The 17,906-nt window shown below is 44.1% G+C and overlaps 1 protein-coding gene across 1 annotated transcript in view; it reads left to right on the plus strand.

Moving 5' to 3' along the window:
• The window catches only part of HS1BP3 (HCLS1 binding protein 3), a 55,816-nt gene extending 52,602 nt beyond the window's left edge, over positions 1–3,214 (plus strand). The window contains exon 7 of the mRNA XM_030946553.1: positions 1,469–3,214. Within this exon, the coding sequence (XP_030802413.1) occupies positions 1,469–1,697 (229 nt within the window). The 3' untranslated portion in view covers positions 1,698–3,214. The remainder of the gene's footprint in view (positions 1–1,468) is intronic.
• Positions 3,215–17,906: the final 14,692 nt, after the last annotated feature.

Raw genomic sequence — 17,906 nt, forward strand, 5'->3', positions numbered from 1 at the left:
GGGATGGAGGAATAGTGTCTCAGAGATGTTGGTTCTTTGATCATGTTCCTGGTTGTCCCAGACAGTTGCCTCATCAGTTGTTTCCCAAATTATGGAAATCTGAGCTTTACTTTTAACTGTCTGCAGAAAGCCCCACCAGTTGTACTGCTGTGTGGTAGAGGCATTTACAGTACCTCTCCTGAGACAACTGGTGAACAAAGAGAGAAAGGGAGGAATCACTGTCCCATTTAGGAAATAGAAATTATCCCAGGGGTTTCACAGGCATCTGGGTAACCCCCCAAGATGCCTCATTGCCTGGCAGTGAAGAAGTTATACACTGGATATTAGGACAGGTTTTTTACCCAGAGGGTGGCTGGGCACTGGAACAGCTCCCCAGGGCACTGGAACAGCACCAGCCTGACAGAGCTCAAGGAGCATTTGGACAACTCTCTCAGGCACATGGTGTGACCCTTGGGATGTCCTGTGCAGGTCCAGGAGCTGGATTTGATGATCCTGATGGGTCCCTTCCAGATCAGGATATTCAATGGTCCCATGATTTGAACTATAAAAGGCAAATGAGAGGAAGAACCAAAAAATACATGACTTGAAATTATTTATTCATGCTCCAGGCACTGCCTGCCTATGGGTAATAAAGAAGAAGAAACTAAAAAAGCATCTTCCTTAGACTCTAGAACCATATCCTGTTCCAGTGAGTGGAGCTGCTGAAGAGAATCCTTCTTTTTCTTTACTCCATATTTTGACTTTCCAAAGGCACATATTTCTTGGAGTCACAAGATAATCTATGATAAGGGCTCTCTTGAAATCTTTTAGCAGCTCATGTGGGAACAGAGTTGGGCATGCACAGTCTGCTACATATCTGACAAGGTCAAACAATGCAGGTAGAAAATACCCTGAACTGTTTGAGGTGTTCTGGGTTATTTCAGTAGGAATCAGCAGCAGATTATCATCAAAAAGAGTTGTTGTATGTGGTCACAGATTGCAAAACTTCTTCAGTGTCCCAGAACTAAATATGAACATGGAATTTTTGAATCCATTAGTGTTTACAGTTTCTCCTGATTGAGCATGGGGCTGCTCAATCTCAATTTTGGGTGATGGGGATGAAGAGGAAACAGAGTTGAAAGTGGATAATTTTACTTTCCCATGAAAATTTATGGTGAAGCAAAGCATCCTTTCACAAATCAAAAACATTTTTTCCCAAACTAAAATAAAGTTTGGAGTTTTTAGTAATTGCTAATCGCCTTTAATTTAGACATTTGAAAACATGCTGTAAAATTAACTTGTATAAGTTAACTTGTATAACCACATTATAAAAAAGGTGGTTCTTATGGAAACTTCTATGGAGAGAGAAATTTATCAGAGTAGATCTTTTCCTACAGAAAGTTTTGTTTTGAAAGATTGCATCTTCTTACAGAACAAAAAGCAGTCCAGAAATTCTCAGGATGTTACTGATGTTTTCTTTTCATTCCAGAGTTGAAGATGATTTTGAAAAACTCTTAGAGGTTACCTCCAAACCAAAACGTAAGGTCCCACCAAAGCCACCTCTGCCTCAGAAGCCAGCAGCTGCCCCCAGGAGCACTAATTCACCTTCACTGGCAAAGCAAAATGAAAACAGGATTCAGATGATGAATGAAGTGGACATTCTCCAGTATATCCAGGAAAATGAATCTATCAACAACCAGGATACCAGTCTTTTTTGAACATATGTGTTTTTGAAATGTCCTGATGGCTTCTTGGCCCCACCTCCCAGTGAGCTGCAGTGACAGCAGCAAGAACTGAGCAGGTGTTTCTGCTGTCAAAGTGCTCATTTGTGTACCAGGATACAGAGAGCAGCAGGTTTGAGTAGCAGAACCTCCCTGTGAGGTTTGCAGAACACTGCAGCTGTGATCTAATGTTGCCTTAGATTTTCAGGGTTTCACAGGGAATGTGAACAAGGATGTAGCACTACAGATTGTCTACTGCTATTTTAGTATCAACATTGTACAGTTTTGGCCAGTTGATTGAAAATGGTGAGGATGTTGTACACATGGCAACTGTGAGTAATGTCCAACAAATGGTCTGAGGCATGATAGGATGCTGTTCCTGTCATTTTTGGTGTTTTTCAGCTCAGTGAAAAGGCCATTTTCCTTTTATCCAGTGTGGTTTTGTAGCAGCCTTTTCCTCCCTGACTTGTATTTTGGTAATTTTTAAGAGGAACTGCTAAATATAGTTAACAGTTCCTCTGTCTTCCCATGGAACATTGAAATCCCAGCTAACCTTGACAATCTGCTGCCTTAATTGCTGCACAAATGCCAACTTGTAAGAGAGCTTTAGGCCTGCAAAGACCATGCTATGCATCTCTGATTCCCAGGGAGAATAGCAGATGACTGGGGGTGGCTAAGAACCCTCTCCAGACATAGATGGAGGTTGCAGTGCCTAGGAGGTTTGGATGCTGTAGGGTTCCTATGAACTCCAGATTCACAAGGGCTAATTTTTTCCAGCCAAGTCTTCCTGGGTTTCTACTGCAGTTAGTGGAGAGAAAGAGGGGCTTCTCCAGGAGGTCATTCAGTGCAGGTGTGTTAATGGAGGATATCTGAATTGCTCTCTGGAGTCACTCTTTCTCTCCTATTCCTTCACTTCTCCCAGAATTTTTAAGAACCAGCCATGGTGATTAATTCCACTAAGCTAAAATGAGTGTGTGGGATAAGATGGTGGTCTGTTCTTTACTATGTGATGGTTAAAACAAGGGAAAACAAACTTGGCGTTATCTAGAGGAAAGAAAATAGGAAGAAAATATACCGGAGAAATTTTAATATGCAAGACAAGAAAAACATTGTAGAGTAGGTATCCAAGACTTTCCCTCTTCTTGTCAAACTCAGGCACTCTGGTTGAAGATACTAAATTTACACCTAATGTGGGTTTAAACCTGTTGTCATGCAGTTTCCTGAACTCATTCCATGTGTGGTCTAGCTAGAGATGAAGACAAGCTCCCCAGAGGGAAAATATTAATATATTTAAGCCATATTATCATCTCAATATTTGCCTTTCTAATATAGAACAAAATAAATAGAAAACATTATCTATTTTTAATAATGAAATTATTTCTATTAGCTTTTCCTTTTTAAGCCAGTGGGAAATATTATAAAGGTATTTTGCTTTGATGGGACAGATAAAATATAACCATTGGTTCTTCTCTGTGTATGGTATGTTTTACTATAATAAAACATTTTGCTAACCTGCAGGTGTTACTGTTGTTGCTGTTGTTCTCTGGGTTGTACAGTAGCAGCAAAGAATCGATTCCACTTAGCTCAGGAGTGCTGTGTGGTGTTAAAGTGTAAATAACTATGAAACTGAAAATATAGCTGCACTCATATATCCTTTGAGACCAGCTAAAGGCAGAACCAAAGGTACTACCTGGTCCTGTCTGTCCCCCCAGTGTCCTGGTGCAATTAGGAATAAAAAAAGTGAATAAAAGCAGTCAGGAAAAAATAAATGCCTTGCCCAAGAACAGGCAGGGAATAGCAGGTAGGAAAAATTAATTCAGGGCAGCCTTCTTGTTGCACTCCCTGCTGTCATGAACAACCACTATATTTAACTGAGGGCTCAGGGAGCATCTCAGCACTGTTTGGGAACACTGCCTGCACTTCTGTATTTTTGGACCAAAGCCCACCCATCTCATAGCCTGAACACTGCTAAAACTTCCCAACTGCAGGCCATGGATTTAATGATCAGTACAGTGAGAGCAGTTCTTCACCCTCCTTAAATGGCCCAGGAATATTTTGCCCCCCAGCTCTCCCTCAAATTGTCAAATTACCTAAGCACAGGGAAGGAAGAGCTGTTAATTGTTTCCTGTGCTAGATTTTTAGGATTATTTTGAGGTCAGTATTTTACTTCAGAAAAAAAAAATCTAGCATTCCTGCCAAGAAACTAATATAAAAGGATCCTTCATAAACCCTGGTGTTATGCTTTTGTTTTACAATGCAAATGTCTAGCTGCAGTCATATTTTTGGGCACTAAGAGGTGAGTTACAGTCATTGAATACATTATATATAATGAATCATTATTATACAAGAGAAAAATGTCAGACAAAGGTAGCTGAGAAAAATTGAACATACTATTAGAAATGACATAGGGAAACTATACAACATACTTTGCATCGTGCCAGAAGAGAACTTTAATTTTTTTCTTTCTTTAATATTTTACTTCTAGTAGCAGCTATTTGATTAGCCTGCTCTTGACAACTCTTGAAATTCAATTATGGACTCTAATGTAGTTCTTGGCTGACAGTCATCACCTTCCAACATCAGTAATAGAGTTCATCAAAAGATTTGACAAGAAAGAGCTATATTTAAATCCTTAAAAAGATGGGGAGGTTAGTTAGAATTCATAATAGATACCTCTATTGCCTTATAAGCAGCTTCTTGTTTTGCATAACATTCTGCTTGCTCTGTGGTACAGCACTAATTGACAACTAACACTGTATACTTCATTATTTGGGTCACAGTTAAACAAATTATTTCCCCAAGCTGAGTATTTCACAGATGAGTTGTGGGTCATCTGCTCAGGTCTGTTCAGTTGCTGAATTTTTAGGAAAGCTAATTCCCATGTAGCACTTAAGGCCTAGTTCTGTCAGTGACAATTTGGGTTGAGTTGTAAAACAAAATATTAATTGAAACCGATATTTCTGCTAATTTTTGCCCAGATGTTAGCTTCTGCAAAGAAGCTGAGCTGGGTACAGCAGAATACATAAGTCAACCTCTGATTTAAGGCCATGAAAATCCAGCATGCTCAAGGGCATTACCTACTGTAAATGAGCAATCCCTGAGGGTGTTAGATTTAATACTGAATACCAGAAAGCACTGATGTTTCACTTAAAAAATGTGACTGTCACTACTTCACCAAGGAGTTGAATCTTTGTGTGTGCATGCATCAGCCACATTTCATCTCAATCAAAGTGATCACACATTTGTGACAGTTTAAATGTCTGTGGGTCAAGAAGATAGAAGGCTTTTACTGTGAAGTTTTATCTATATTTTTTATCTGTATTCTTACTTTTCATCTCAACATCAAAAACTGGAGTAAATTAAGTCACTTGCTTTCTGTATTGTGCCCATTTCTTCCTTAATTTATCTTTAAACCCTCCTGATCCAATTTTTTTCAGCCCTCACCATATCACTGATCTTCCTTTAAAACCTCCTGCATGTTGTTATTTCATGTCATGCATTGAACCTAATGAAGAATTCAAGTGATGGGAAAATCTTGTGCACTGCTTTCAGTAAATATACTAGCACTGGAAGGTGGTAAATTAAATTAATTTTCAAATTAAGTACTGCTGTGAGAGTTCAGAAGTCAATAAAGCTGCTTAAAGGATTGATTAGTTCTAGATATTTAGGGACTAAGTTTTATTCACACCAAGAGGTTGTGGATGCCTAAAATTTAAATGGGGTCAAGGAGACACCAGTTAGATTCATGGAAGAGAAATCAATTGATGGTTATACCACTCAGAGCTTGGAAAGTCCTTCAGCTACGAGTTACTGGAAACAAGGAGAATACTCAACAGCCAAATATTGTCCTATTTCCCTAGAGTGATTTGCTCTTGGCTGTTTAAGGAATACTGTTCTGGGCTAGCCCAAAACTCCCATGGAATAAGTCACTCAGGGAGAATTTGATGACTGAAGGAACAGAGCATATTCAGTGCTTTATCACCCTGCTTCCCAGCACCCTCCCAAAGATCCCTCCACTGGCCTTACAACAACAAAGCAGGTTCTCCCATTTACTCAGGAGAAAGTCCTGGAGTAAGTGAAAATTTTCGTTTCCAATCTATACTTTTTCAAAAGCCGTTTTTGACATTTAGTGAGCAGTAAAAGTTCAGATGGTATCAGAGGAAGATTCCAACAATTCTTGAATGCCCTTCCAGATCCAGATCCTCTGTTCTAGTGAGGATTCCCCATCTGGAATATGACACAGTTCTGGTGCCCCTGATAGAAGAAAGACATGGAGCTATTGGAGCAAGTCCAGGGGATGCCCTGAAGTTGGTGAGGGCACTGGAGCACCTCCCCTGTGAAGACAGGCTGAGAGAGTTGGGGTTGTTCAGCCCAGAGAAGAGAAAGTTGTGTTCAGGCCTCATAGCAGCCTTCCAGTGTCTGAAGGGGGCTACAGGGAAGATGGAGAGGGAATCTTCTTCAGGAACTGTAGTGATAGAACAGGGGAAGGGGCTTCAAAGTAGAGGCAGGGTTAGATTAGATATTAGGAAGGTATTATTTACTGTAGTGGTGCCCAGACACTGGAACAGATTCCCCAGAGAAGCTGTGGATGTCCCTGGAAGTGTTCAAGACCAAGTTGGATGGAGCTCTGAGCAACCTGGTCTAGTGGAAAGTGTCCCTGCCCATGGCAGAGGGGTTGGAAATGGATGATCTTTAAGGTCTCTTCCACCCAAACTGCTCTGAGACTCTGATGCCACCCTGGATGGGAAGGTTAGGATGCATTACAGTTCGCTTAGGATGTCACACACAGGAGGTTTAGCAGAGTAACCTGGCAATAAATGGGCATCATCACAACACCATCAAATGGCAGTGGAATACCCCCCAAACAGAGCAGCTGATGTTTTTCAGTGAGGTGCTCAGGAACCTCACAGTCTGAAGTCATCAGCAAAACACAAAAAGACATGTCCTGGTTTGAAAAGGAAGTGAGTTTTTGGGGAGCTTGGTGGTCACAGCCCACTGCCCCCTGTTGCATTAACAGCTACCATGGTTTCTTACCCTCAGATGTATTGTTTTTATTATCAAGTACCAAGGAATCACAGTATTAAATTGGAGGTGGAGCTGTTAAAACCACGGGGAAGCATTATGGTCAGTGTGACATCTTCCTTGTGGTCCTTCAGCCACCAAAAAATCCTAACAATGTATGAAAACCTATCATTTTGTTGGGTTTCAGTAAAATAAATGCAAACCAGTCTCTCCTTGAACTCATTAAATACTCTCAGAATGCAGTTTAGCTATTTTCTACCAAAGGCAATGTTTCTGATGTCATCAAAATGTTGCTTCCTGTGACTGCTGTGAGGGTCATGCTCTCAATCTAAGCTGTCAAAACCTGGTGCAGATCAGTGGAAGCCTGGTCCTGCTGATGCTGGAGAGAGGAGGTAAAGGAATGGGATGTGACACCACTGACAAGCTTGGAGGGCACCACTGAGAAACAGGAGAGACAGGGCAAAATGAAAGAAGGCATCTGCCTGATTTATATACACAGCTCCAGAGCCATTCAATTCCCCTGAAATATCACAGCTGTAGGGCTGGAATCAGCAATTAGCTTAGTGATTCTGTGGTGAGAGGAGCTCCATGGTTTTTCAAATGAACATAAAAGAAAACAAAATTATAAAATTCCTGGGGTATTTACAGAGCACTTTTCTTACTTCTCTGGTAATCTATCTGCCTTTTAAGTCCTCCCAGAGATTTTGTCTAACAATCACAAACTTCTCTGATTGTTTTTTTTTTTTTGCAGTAATGATTTAATGATACTGATTGTACTCCAGAAGAGCTTAATGAAACAGTCAATTTGGTAATGTCTGGGTATGTTAACAAGTTCTTCCTGTGAAAAAACCAATCATTTATTTACATTGGATGCTGAGAACAAAACTACCTAATGCTTCCCTCCTGTCTTAAGCAATCAAATCTGCAGGCTACTATGATTTGTTTTCCTGTTTATACCTTCCCCATCTCAACTTTTTATAGCTTACTTATTTAATCTTGTGTACAGTCCCCAAAAAGAATTTTTTATGTCCAGAACTACATTCTAATTATAGCTGCAATGCCTACCTAAAGAGAAAAAATAAAAAATAAAACCAGCAAACAAACCAACGAACAAAACTAATTTACATGGAATTGTGTGGAAAATTCATCTTTTTCATGAGGAATGAGAAAAGAAATCTGTGGCTGTCTTTATCAGTGGTTTAGTTTAGCTCAAGGGAGCATTTTCATAGCACATCTGGTTGGCTCACCTAACCATACTCTGGTTTCATCACAGAGCTGCCATGGCAGCAAACCAGACACTTGGGTCCAGAGGACCCACCCAGAGGTAGAAATAACCTCCCCCAGGTGTGGGCAGTGGGGACTCACCACCAGCTCTTCCACTCTGCACCTGGTGGCAAATTGAGCCCCAAATCCCCCTGAACTCATCCAGTTCCCTTCCAGCTCTGCAGTCAGGGATTGTACTGAGGGAGCAAAGGGAGGAAGGGCAAAATCAAAAGGAGGTTCAGGTGTTCCATGGTCTGCAGGGGGGCTGGAGTGGGTTTCACAATACCCAGCCAGGTCCCCTCCTGTAACAGCTTGGTCTCTGATCTTCTGTCTCTGCTGCCTGGGCTGTCTGTGAGTTTTGCATTAAGCAAACATTGGCTCAGCTAAAGGAAAAAATTGCATTGTGTGAGGATGTCAGGAGAGAAAACAAACTCCTGCATCTCCTGCTCTCAAGTAGATATCCTACTTGCTGTAAAAACCCTGTTTCTTCTTCTAGGAATCCTGTTTCTTTCCAGTTTCAGCTGGGAAGATAATACATGATTTTGGCATTGCCTTGGTTCTTGTTTTCTGGAGAAATGGAAATGAAAGTCCCTGTGGCTCAGAAGGGCAAAGGCCTGCATTGTCTGCCCTCCTGAGTGAGCAGGCAGTGCACCAGGGAAAGTCAGAAGACATAAAAATTTCCTTTTTATTTAGCAAGAGAGGAGACTCAGTCCCAGGCCCGGCTTAGAAACCTGTCACTGGGGGTCACATTGAGATGCTGTTTCTTTCTCCCGTTTCCAAGGTGGCACCACACAGGCTGGATGGGCTCTGTGTGCCAGCTCCATGCCACCCTGAGGTGTGTCTTCAGCTAAGGCTGAAAAGCAAAGGCTGTTCTGAATAGTGCTGCATTTCCTCGGGTACCAGCTCCAGTTTGCCCATCTTTCCAAGTGTGTGCATGATAACTGGGTTTTGTAGAGTAGCCATGAGCTGACCCATCTCCATTTAATGCAGTAATTAGCAGATTGACTGCCTTCCCCTCCCAGATACTGACCTGCAGTGGCTCCTCCCCTAAACCACTGCAGGTGAAATCTGTAATGCCTTCATTTCCCACTTTATTTTTTCTCCCATTTCTGTTGCTATTTCTTTATTTTCTTTTTTTTTCCTTCTTCTTTTTTCCACTTGACCTGCAGATTTTCCAGCTTTGTTAAAAAAAAAATCATGGAGTTTCTTTTGTTCAGCCAGAGGATAAGAAGAGAAAGAAAAAATGGGGAGTTTAGTGGAAAAAAAGAGAAGCTTCCCTAGAGCCATGTTTGAGTAACAAATTCCATGTAATTCTAGCAGAGATCCACACAGGGCAGCATTAGAATCCAGTCAGAGATCCCAGGAGATGGCAGGTACCACTGCTGCCTGCTGCCTCACCTGGCTGGGAGCACTCTGCTCCTTGGTAGTGACACTCCCAAAGGTGCTGGGGAAGGGTGACAGCCCCGTGCCCTGCCCTGGGGTTGGAGCATTCACCTCTGTGACTGCCAGAGACCTGCTGCCCCCTTTCCTTTTCCGGTGGCTATTTTAATAACATGAAAACAACTCAGTTATTTTCAACACTTCAGCAGAGACTGGGATTTAAGGCATAGGAGTAATTTATAGACCCTGTGCTCCTCTCTGTCTGACAATATGTAAATATATAGTACATATGAGAACATGGAAAAATCAGAGAGGCTCTTTAACCTTCCCACAGTTAAAGAGGGACTCTGTAGCAGAGCCAGCAAAAGATTTGTCTGGTTTCATATCTTGGCCATGAACCTCAAGGCTAAACTAAAAATATAAACCAAACAATCCTGTGGGTTAAGGGATTTTCTGATTTGTTTTCACATTTTTGTGATGTGCATAAGGATGACCTGAAATATTTACCCTCTGAAAAAAAAATTGCCTGCCTTTTCTCTGTTTTGTTAGAAATTTGGGGATATGTTTTGTCTGCTGGACAGACAGTGAACTGGTCCCATTGTGACAGATGAAAGGAGGGAAAACTATCTATTTTGGTACTACAGGTTTTCATTTCTTTTCCAGTTGATTTTCTATTGAATTTTAAAATATGTAACAATATTTGTGAGAAAAAACAATGTTTGTTAGGGTTGCTAAAGAATTTTCCCAACACTAAGGGTGTGAGAATCTGGGTTTCCTCCTATTTTTCCCAATAAAATATAAAAAGGAAATGACTGACCTTTAAAAATAAAAGAGGAAAAGCTTAAGTGTTTTCTTTATTATGTCAGAAAAACAGGTCCAAACTCTAAATTACTTTAAAAATCATCTTTCCCCCATTAGTCTCAAGTCCCTGAACCAGTCACCATTCAGTCACCACAGCCTGCCCAGAATCAGGACAAATAAAACTTCGACTGGATTGGTGTCAGAACAGCGTAAGACAAAACTTCTTAGTGAAACTTTTTCCTGAACTCATAAGCCGCTTGAGACACCAAAACCCAGAGATGCCTGGAGAGGCACAGACACCAGAAAGCTTCCTGTGTGGCTGTCCCCAGGATGAAGCACTGCAGACCTTGTGGCTTGTTAAAAGAACAGGTCTCCAGGCTTCAGCTGCTCAGAGTGACCCCAAGATGCGTTAGAAAGTGTCTTTTCCCAGCCTGGTGCTTGAAGAAGGAGTCAGAACTCTTAATTTCTTGTTCTCAAGGTTGTTTATTGTATCTTATCTATAAAATTCTTTCTCCTGACCTGCCAGGTCCACTCAGCAGGTCAGACAGAGGCACTCTGCCTGCCCCTGGGGTGGTGTTATCTTTTGATACTAAAAACTACGTGTACAGTATTTACAATTACTTTCCAATACCTATCACCTATGTGAGACAGAGCTTCTACTCTAAACCAATCTAAAAGTGCCAACATCACAGCAGAAGATGGAGGCCAAGAAGAAGAAGGAGAAAGGCTGCACATGCCCAGATTCCTCCATCTTGCCCCCTGAACCCTGATTCTAAAAACCCAAAAAAAACTATTTTTCCACCCCGTGAGAAACTAATTATTATTCTTCTTATACTTGCAGATCCTCATACAAGGTTGGTCACTTGCTCCACGGGTCATAATCAAAGTCACAGGCGTCTTGGCCCTGTGCCGGGGTCTCTGAGCTCCCTGGCAGGGGTCCTGGCAATTCAGGACAGCCAGAGGGATGTCCTGAATTCCAACAAACAGGTGCTGGCTATGGATATGGGACAGGCCCTTTTCCCTGCGGTTTTGCAGCGCGGCGAAGTGACTGCCCTGTGAGCCCAGCCCAGCTGAGCAGAGCAAAGCAGAGCAGAGAAGAGCGGAGTGGAGCAAAGCAGAACCGAGTAGAGCCGGGCCGAGCCGAGCCGGGCCGAGCGGAGCCAAGCTGGGCCGAGCCGAGCGGAGCCGGGCCGGGCCGGGCCGAGCCGGGCCTAGCCGAGCCGAGCCGGGCCGGGCCGGCCGAGCCGGGCCGGGCCGGGCCGAGCCGAGCCGAGCCGAGCCGGGCCGGGCCGGGCCGAGGGGCGGCAGGGCCAGGGCAGCGCTCCCGCTGCGGCCCCAAAGCCCCGCAGTGACAGCGGCGGCCCCGCTCCTTGGAATCACGGCTGCGGGAATGCTCGCAGCCTGAGGGAATGCTGACTAACCGGGCACCGCCGGGCACTGTGACTGTGCGCTGCTCCGAAAGGGAAAGCGAGGTCACGGACTGAACCCAGAACCTGCCCGGTCACCGGTGGCGACGGGCGCTGTCACCGCACCTCGTACGGGTGTGGAGGGACGGGGGACAGCAGGCAGGGCGAGAAGTGAGGTCGTGGAGTAGGAATAGAAGCGGAGTTTCCTGGGATCTGAGTTGTTTCTAATCACAGGATGTTTCCTGCTATTATTTCCCTATTGATTACATGTCACAAATGAGACAATAATCCCATTTGGCACCTGGCTAAACCAATATGAACATGATCCTTATTAGAATTAAGTGGCAAATTATTCCTGATGCACATAAATACATCTAGCCATTTCCTTTGTGTTTTTCTTTCCTGTTTTCAGTTCCTTAAACGTTGCCAGGTTTTAATTGTTCAGGATAACATTTCACATGCCCCATTATTTGAGATAGCATATCTTCACTTGAAATAGTAAGAATGCTTCAATGCAAACAGCTCATGAGTCTTCATATGAAGTAGTTGTAGGAACCTCTTCTACTTACATTTTTTTCTTAAAACTGTGGATGAGAAGGTGTTATGGTCTCAAAGCTTGAAAGAATGGTTTGGGAATCAGCATAGAAATCACTTGGATGTCAGAGTTGTTCCTTTTGGTTTATTAATCAGAAGCAGACAAACCCCACATCTTCTGAAATTTGTGTATGATAAGAGAAAAAAAAAAAAAAAGAAAAAAAAGAAAAAAGCCTGATGTATAAATTGCCAGTACTGAAATATTGTGGGCAATTCTGTACATTTTGCCATGAACTGTCAATGCCCATCTGCAGCTGGTCACTGGGCACAGCATTCCTCCTCCAATAGCTCAGTGCAGGAGGATGCTGAGCAAGACCTGCACAACTCTTGGCCACCAGTGTCCTGCTCTGGAGGGGCTGTGGCACCTGGTGATCAGCCTGGATCTGGGGACAAGACAGACCTGGGGGCCAGCAGCTGCAGGCCAAGCAGATACTGGACATCTGCACTTAGGCAAAGGAACCAAACCTCAAGGATGGTGCATCCCATCCCAGAGCTGGCAGCTGAGACCCCTTTTATAGTCTGTGAAACAACTGGTATTTCTAGGCTGCTTTATCTGACCTTCATCTAACCCAGGGTGAGGTGACAAGGCCTCTGGAAGTGCCTGATCTCCTCTCCAAGGGACCGTGGCCAGCTCGCTCAGCTGCAGGCTGGGAGCATCTAAACTTGGGTGAAAGGGATCCTGCCCAAGGAGCCTTTCTCCAAGAGTCAGGCTGGGTGTCCCTGGGCTGTAAGCAGAGGAGGCAGCTGGCTCTCAGGAGCTGTTCCAGGCTGGGACCCATCAGCTGGAATTGTGCCATGAGTGTTCTTTTGGCCCTGTTCTGCACATGTGTTTGGGGTCGTTTGCTAACAGATGAGCCAGCCTAAGCATGCACTGGCAGTGGGTACTCAAGGGAAAATGGAGAGACAGTGGCTTGTCCCAGGAGGGACTTGGCTCCTCTCAAGCCATGAAGGTTCATCTCCTGGGGAACAGAGGTCTGTCCCTCTCTGCCAGCAGCTGGCCTTGCAGCAAAAGTACATTTTCACAGGGAGTCTTTAAAAATTGCTTCATAAATGTTAACCCTGGGAGGGCGATAGAAGCATTGGGGTGGACACTTAGAGCATCTGCCCATTGAGAGGGAGGCACAGGTCTGTCTCCCCTAAGGGAGGCACAACTATGCACGTTTCTCCCAGCAGCTGCCTGAGTGCTGACCTGGAACACAAAACACAGCCCTGGACACATTCTCCCCAGACATGTGTTTAGCACAGTTTGTTCCACTGACCAGCAATAAGCAGCTGCTTAACTGGCCATGTGGTGCTGGGCTGGGCTGTGGGCAGCAGGAGCTTCTTGCCCTCTCTAGTTCAACACACATGAGCTGCCACACTGATACTTGACTACTGCCTTTCTGACACCCCAGTGAAATAAATTCACCTGAACCTGAAACCTGTGCTTGGTTTAAAAAAAATTTCCACAGATATTTTGGTCTTAAATGGATTACTACCCTGGGGCTTTTGTACCTCAAGTGATTATTTGACATTGCCTTCATGTTGTATAGGAAGGATTGGCATTTAATTGAAGTCTTTGGGAGTGTTAAGGTATTTCTCATTACAGAAATGAGAAATTTCTCGGGGAACACCAGTGTCCAGGTGCTGAGTTTCATGTGGACAGACACAATACTTGTGTGATCTGCACTGTCGTGCAGTAAAAATGGCAGGGAGTGACTTGCTGGGTATTGCTATTGTTCATTTGCTCCTACAGCCAACTTCCATTTTCCCACAGGAATAGCTAACAGTAGAGAGTCTAATAGGTTTCCAAATGTTTCCCTGCTCTTCAGGGTAAAACTGCCAGGTTTAGAGTTAGGTTAAAAGACTCCAAAAATTGCTACAATAAGCTGAAATTTCTGTTGATAATGAAACCTTGCAGAAACCTTTGCTTCAATCAGCCAATTAAGTTCCTAATCTGAGTAACTCCTCTGCCACTGGGATTTAAAAGACAAAAGGTCAGGCTGAGATGAACGTGCTAACAAAACCCTGATGCTAACAAAACCCTCAGCTCCATGACTGGCCCACGCCCACACATCAGCCCAGAGCTGGGGAGCACTGAACAGCCAGGGTGCATCAGCGCATCCCTGGGATAGCAAATGCCACTGCTGCCGTGTCCTGGGGACCATGGCAGTGAGTGTCCCAGCAGAGGTGCTGGCACAGAGGGTGGCACCACCTAATCACCCCCTAATAAAGGTGTTCTCCTTCAACATCCTTGCTGCGGCCCCTGCTTCCTGCCCCCTTTTCATGGCCACATTCTTCAGCAGGTCTGGTTGCCCTCTCCTGGGGAACATCATTCCAATGCTACATTCTCTAGAACTCCCACCTGGGATGGTGAAATCTAAGCCTCGGTCTAGGAAAGCCTGACACAGCACCATAAGGCTCAGACATGGTGTGGGAGGTACCTCCTGTCATGAGAGGAAGGATCCTCTTGGCCCCTAGCAGTGCTGCCCAACCTCTTCTTGCCACAGCTTACTCACATCATTTCTGCTGGCCCAGGACATGCTCAGGTGTTTATTAAAAAGCACTGACAACCCAATCACTGGTAGCTGATTCCTTGCAGGAATCACTGGTAGCTGATTCCCTGCAGGAGCTCCAGCACTGAGACCAGTGACACAGGAGGATCACACTGCTGTAGGGGTGGTCCATGGTGTCAGCTGGCCCCCAGACCAGGGACCACCAACCACCTCGGTGTCTGTGAGAGACTGAAATGTTAAGGGTTAATCACACAAACAATTGACCATTTGTAAAAGCAGCAGGGAGGGTGTGCTTTGCTGAGCCCAGGTTTGCACGCCCAGCTGAAGGGGAGAAGGAGGCCTGTTGGGTGTGTGGTGCTGAAACCTCTGATGTGCACAAGCACAGCTCAGGTGCACACCCACCACTGGAGGATGACCATCGCAAACCAACCTTTGTTTAGCAGCTCCCTGATTTTTGAGCCAAATAAGAAAAAGGCTGATAAGGAGCAGATCCACCCCTTGGTGGATCAAGACTGCAACCATCACTTTGCAACAATCAAGTCTCATTGCTGATCCACAGGTGATGATAGCTTTCCTCTCTACTGTCTACTCTTTTCCTTTTTTTCTCTGTCTTACTTTTCCCTATATATTTTCTTAAGTGATGCTTTTATAATTTTGTATTGTTATATTTCTATAGAGAATAACAAAAATGTCTACACACCTCCTTTTCATTGCAACCAAATTGTTCTAAAATAACCCTTAAAAAAATAGATATGTATATACCAGTCATTCAGTGTCATTTCAATCTAATCCACCCCAAGGGATCTACCAAAAAAGACCATTGTAGCATCACAGAAAAAGTCCCTCTGGTGCCTGGCACCCCAGGCCAGTACAGGTTGACTTTCCCCAAAGGTCTGAGCCAAGCTTGGGGACTGCAGCTTTGCTGGAAGTCACAACGTGAGGGAAGAGCATGGCAGTTCTCAGAATTCTCTCTTTTCTTGCTATGCTGCATGAGTTTTTTATACATACTCAGTCTCAAGGAGGATGCTTTTGAAATAAATTAATTCCCAAAGTAACCTTAACTTCCCAAAGGATGTTAATAAAATCAATACGTTCTCAACATAACAAAAGATGCCTGGCAAGGACATGCAGAAGAAAGTAAACTCTTAAGCAGCACATGAGCTCAGAAGGAAAGAGCTGTTTCCCATTACACAGACCATTTCCCAAAAATGTTAACTTGAAGCAGTTACTTCAATAGTGCCAGCCAGACATTTGTTGTTCTCTGTTCAGTTTTGAGTAAATCATGACTAATAGGCCCAGCCTCACTGATAAGTGCACAGAAGGCTCACTGCCCATGTTTTCCACCAGTGTAATTAACTTTTATGGAGTTGCTCCCAATTTGCACCCATTAAGATGCTCTGACACATGACTGCAGATTGGCAGGTTATCACACAGCTCCTCAGCAGCAGCAAGAGCCCAAGTGTGATGTGAGGCCCTGGCAGCAGAGGCTGGGGATGACATCATGTAGCTCGCAGTGAAAGAGGATACAGCTGCACCAGATTGCCTCATATCTCCTGAAGGCTGAAATGTTGGTCCAGACAGCCATGACAACTCCCACTGCACGTGGGAGGAAACGTGTCTGACTGTCTTCTATACAGAATATGCTTTCCATGATTGCCCCAGGCTATTTTAGGGTGTTGTCTCCACTTACATACAGCAGTGCTGATCCAGCCAAGCTCTGTGTCCTGCCATGGATACACCAAGTGCTGCAGCCAGTGAGCACCAAAGTCTGCTCCATTCAGCTGTGTCAGTAACTCCACACCTGCTGAGGATGCTGGCCTGCAGCCACCAGAGCTGTCTGACACATGGGGTGGCAGGTGGGATTGCCGTGCTCCTGCTGGACGTGCACCGTGTGGTGGCACTGCCTCCCCAGAGATCTCCACCACCAAAATCCTCAGTCAGCTCCAGCTGCAAGTAAGGACAGGATGTTCCTGCAAAAACCCAGCTGCCCTGCAGCAGCAAACGACAACTGTTGGAAATGAGAAAAAGCCACAGAGGGGCAGAAGTGAAGACTTTCCACCCCTGCTTGAAGTCAGTCAGAAATCACCTGCTATGGACTTAGCCCACCACTTCTACTCTAAAAAACCTGCTTCCCATTATGCTGACCCAGCTCCAAATTACCTCCACCCAGAGCTTCTGCTTACATGTTGGATACCAAAAAACTGCGCTGTGTGCTGGCCTGCCAGGGACCTTCCATGTTGGGCAAACACCTCATCCACTTTTTTAAAAAAACCTTTTTTTTTTGATCTGTAACCCAGAGGCAAGGTATATTTAGTGCTTTTTTTTTTTCCACCTAGATAAAGCAGTGGTTGCTACAAGCTTGGATGCAAAGAGGAAACAAGAGAAGCATCAGGGGTGGTGAGGAGGGAGCTGGTTAAGCTCCTAGGAAGCAAGGGAATGGTTGATAGAGAAACATTAAACTTTGCAATGTTGCTGGTAATTAATAGTTCAAAACCTTCAGCAAAATAAAATGTTTAAGAATACTGTATGTTTCATGAAGGCTTTATACATGGCATTTTTTCCAGTGGTCCCAGGTGTTTAATAAATCATATTTATCTCCCCTTTAACCTGCCTTTTTGTTCATGAACTAACTAAGTGAGGTCAGAGTGAAAGAGTACTTTTGGCAAAGGGAAGCTTTAAATATGTCACATTTAATAGAAGTAATAAATGCACAAAATCCCAGGATTTATAACGGGCTTTGTGGAGGGAGGTTAATTTGCATCTCTATTGGATATCTTTCCCTAATTATCTTTCTGTTGTTGATGTCCTTAATTCCTTTACCATATGGATGAGTATTAGGGCATTTCCTCTGCCATTTATAGAATGGTTGACACAGTTCACTGCAGAGCTGGGACTCTTGAGCACAGACCAGTCATGGAGAGTGCTGCAAGCTCCATGTCATGCCAGGAGTGAATCATTATGGAGAGATGCCCACAGGGACTTGAACTTCTTTCCCCCTGTCTTTGCACTCACAAATTTGTTATAGCCCACAAGATCACCTAAGCAGAGGCATGCCAGAGGTTATTTGTGAATCCATGGATGGACTTGAAACACAGGTTAGCATCAAAAGTAATCCTCTGGTTTCCAAGGCAGCCTTTATCTCTGAAGTATTTGCCAGCACAGCCAGGCCAGAAGAAGTCTCTCTCACATGCAGTCTTTTCAATGATGATGCTGTTTTACCACATCTTTTAAGAACTGACACATTT

This window comes from Camarhynchus parvulus, chromosome 3 (genome assembly GCF_901933205.1).
Source record: "Camarhynchus parvulus chromosome 3, STF_HiC, whole genome shotgun sequence".
Lineage (NCBI taxonomy): Eukaryota > Metazoa > Chordata > Aves > Passeriformes > Thraupidae > Camarhynchus > Camarhynchus parvulus.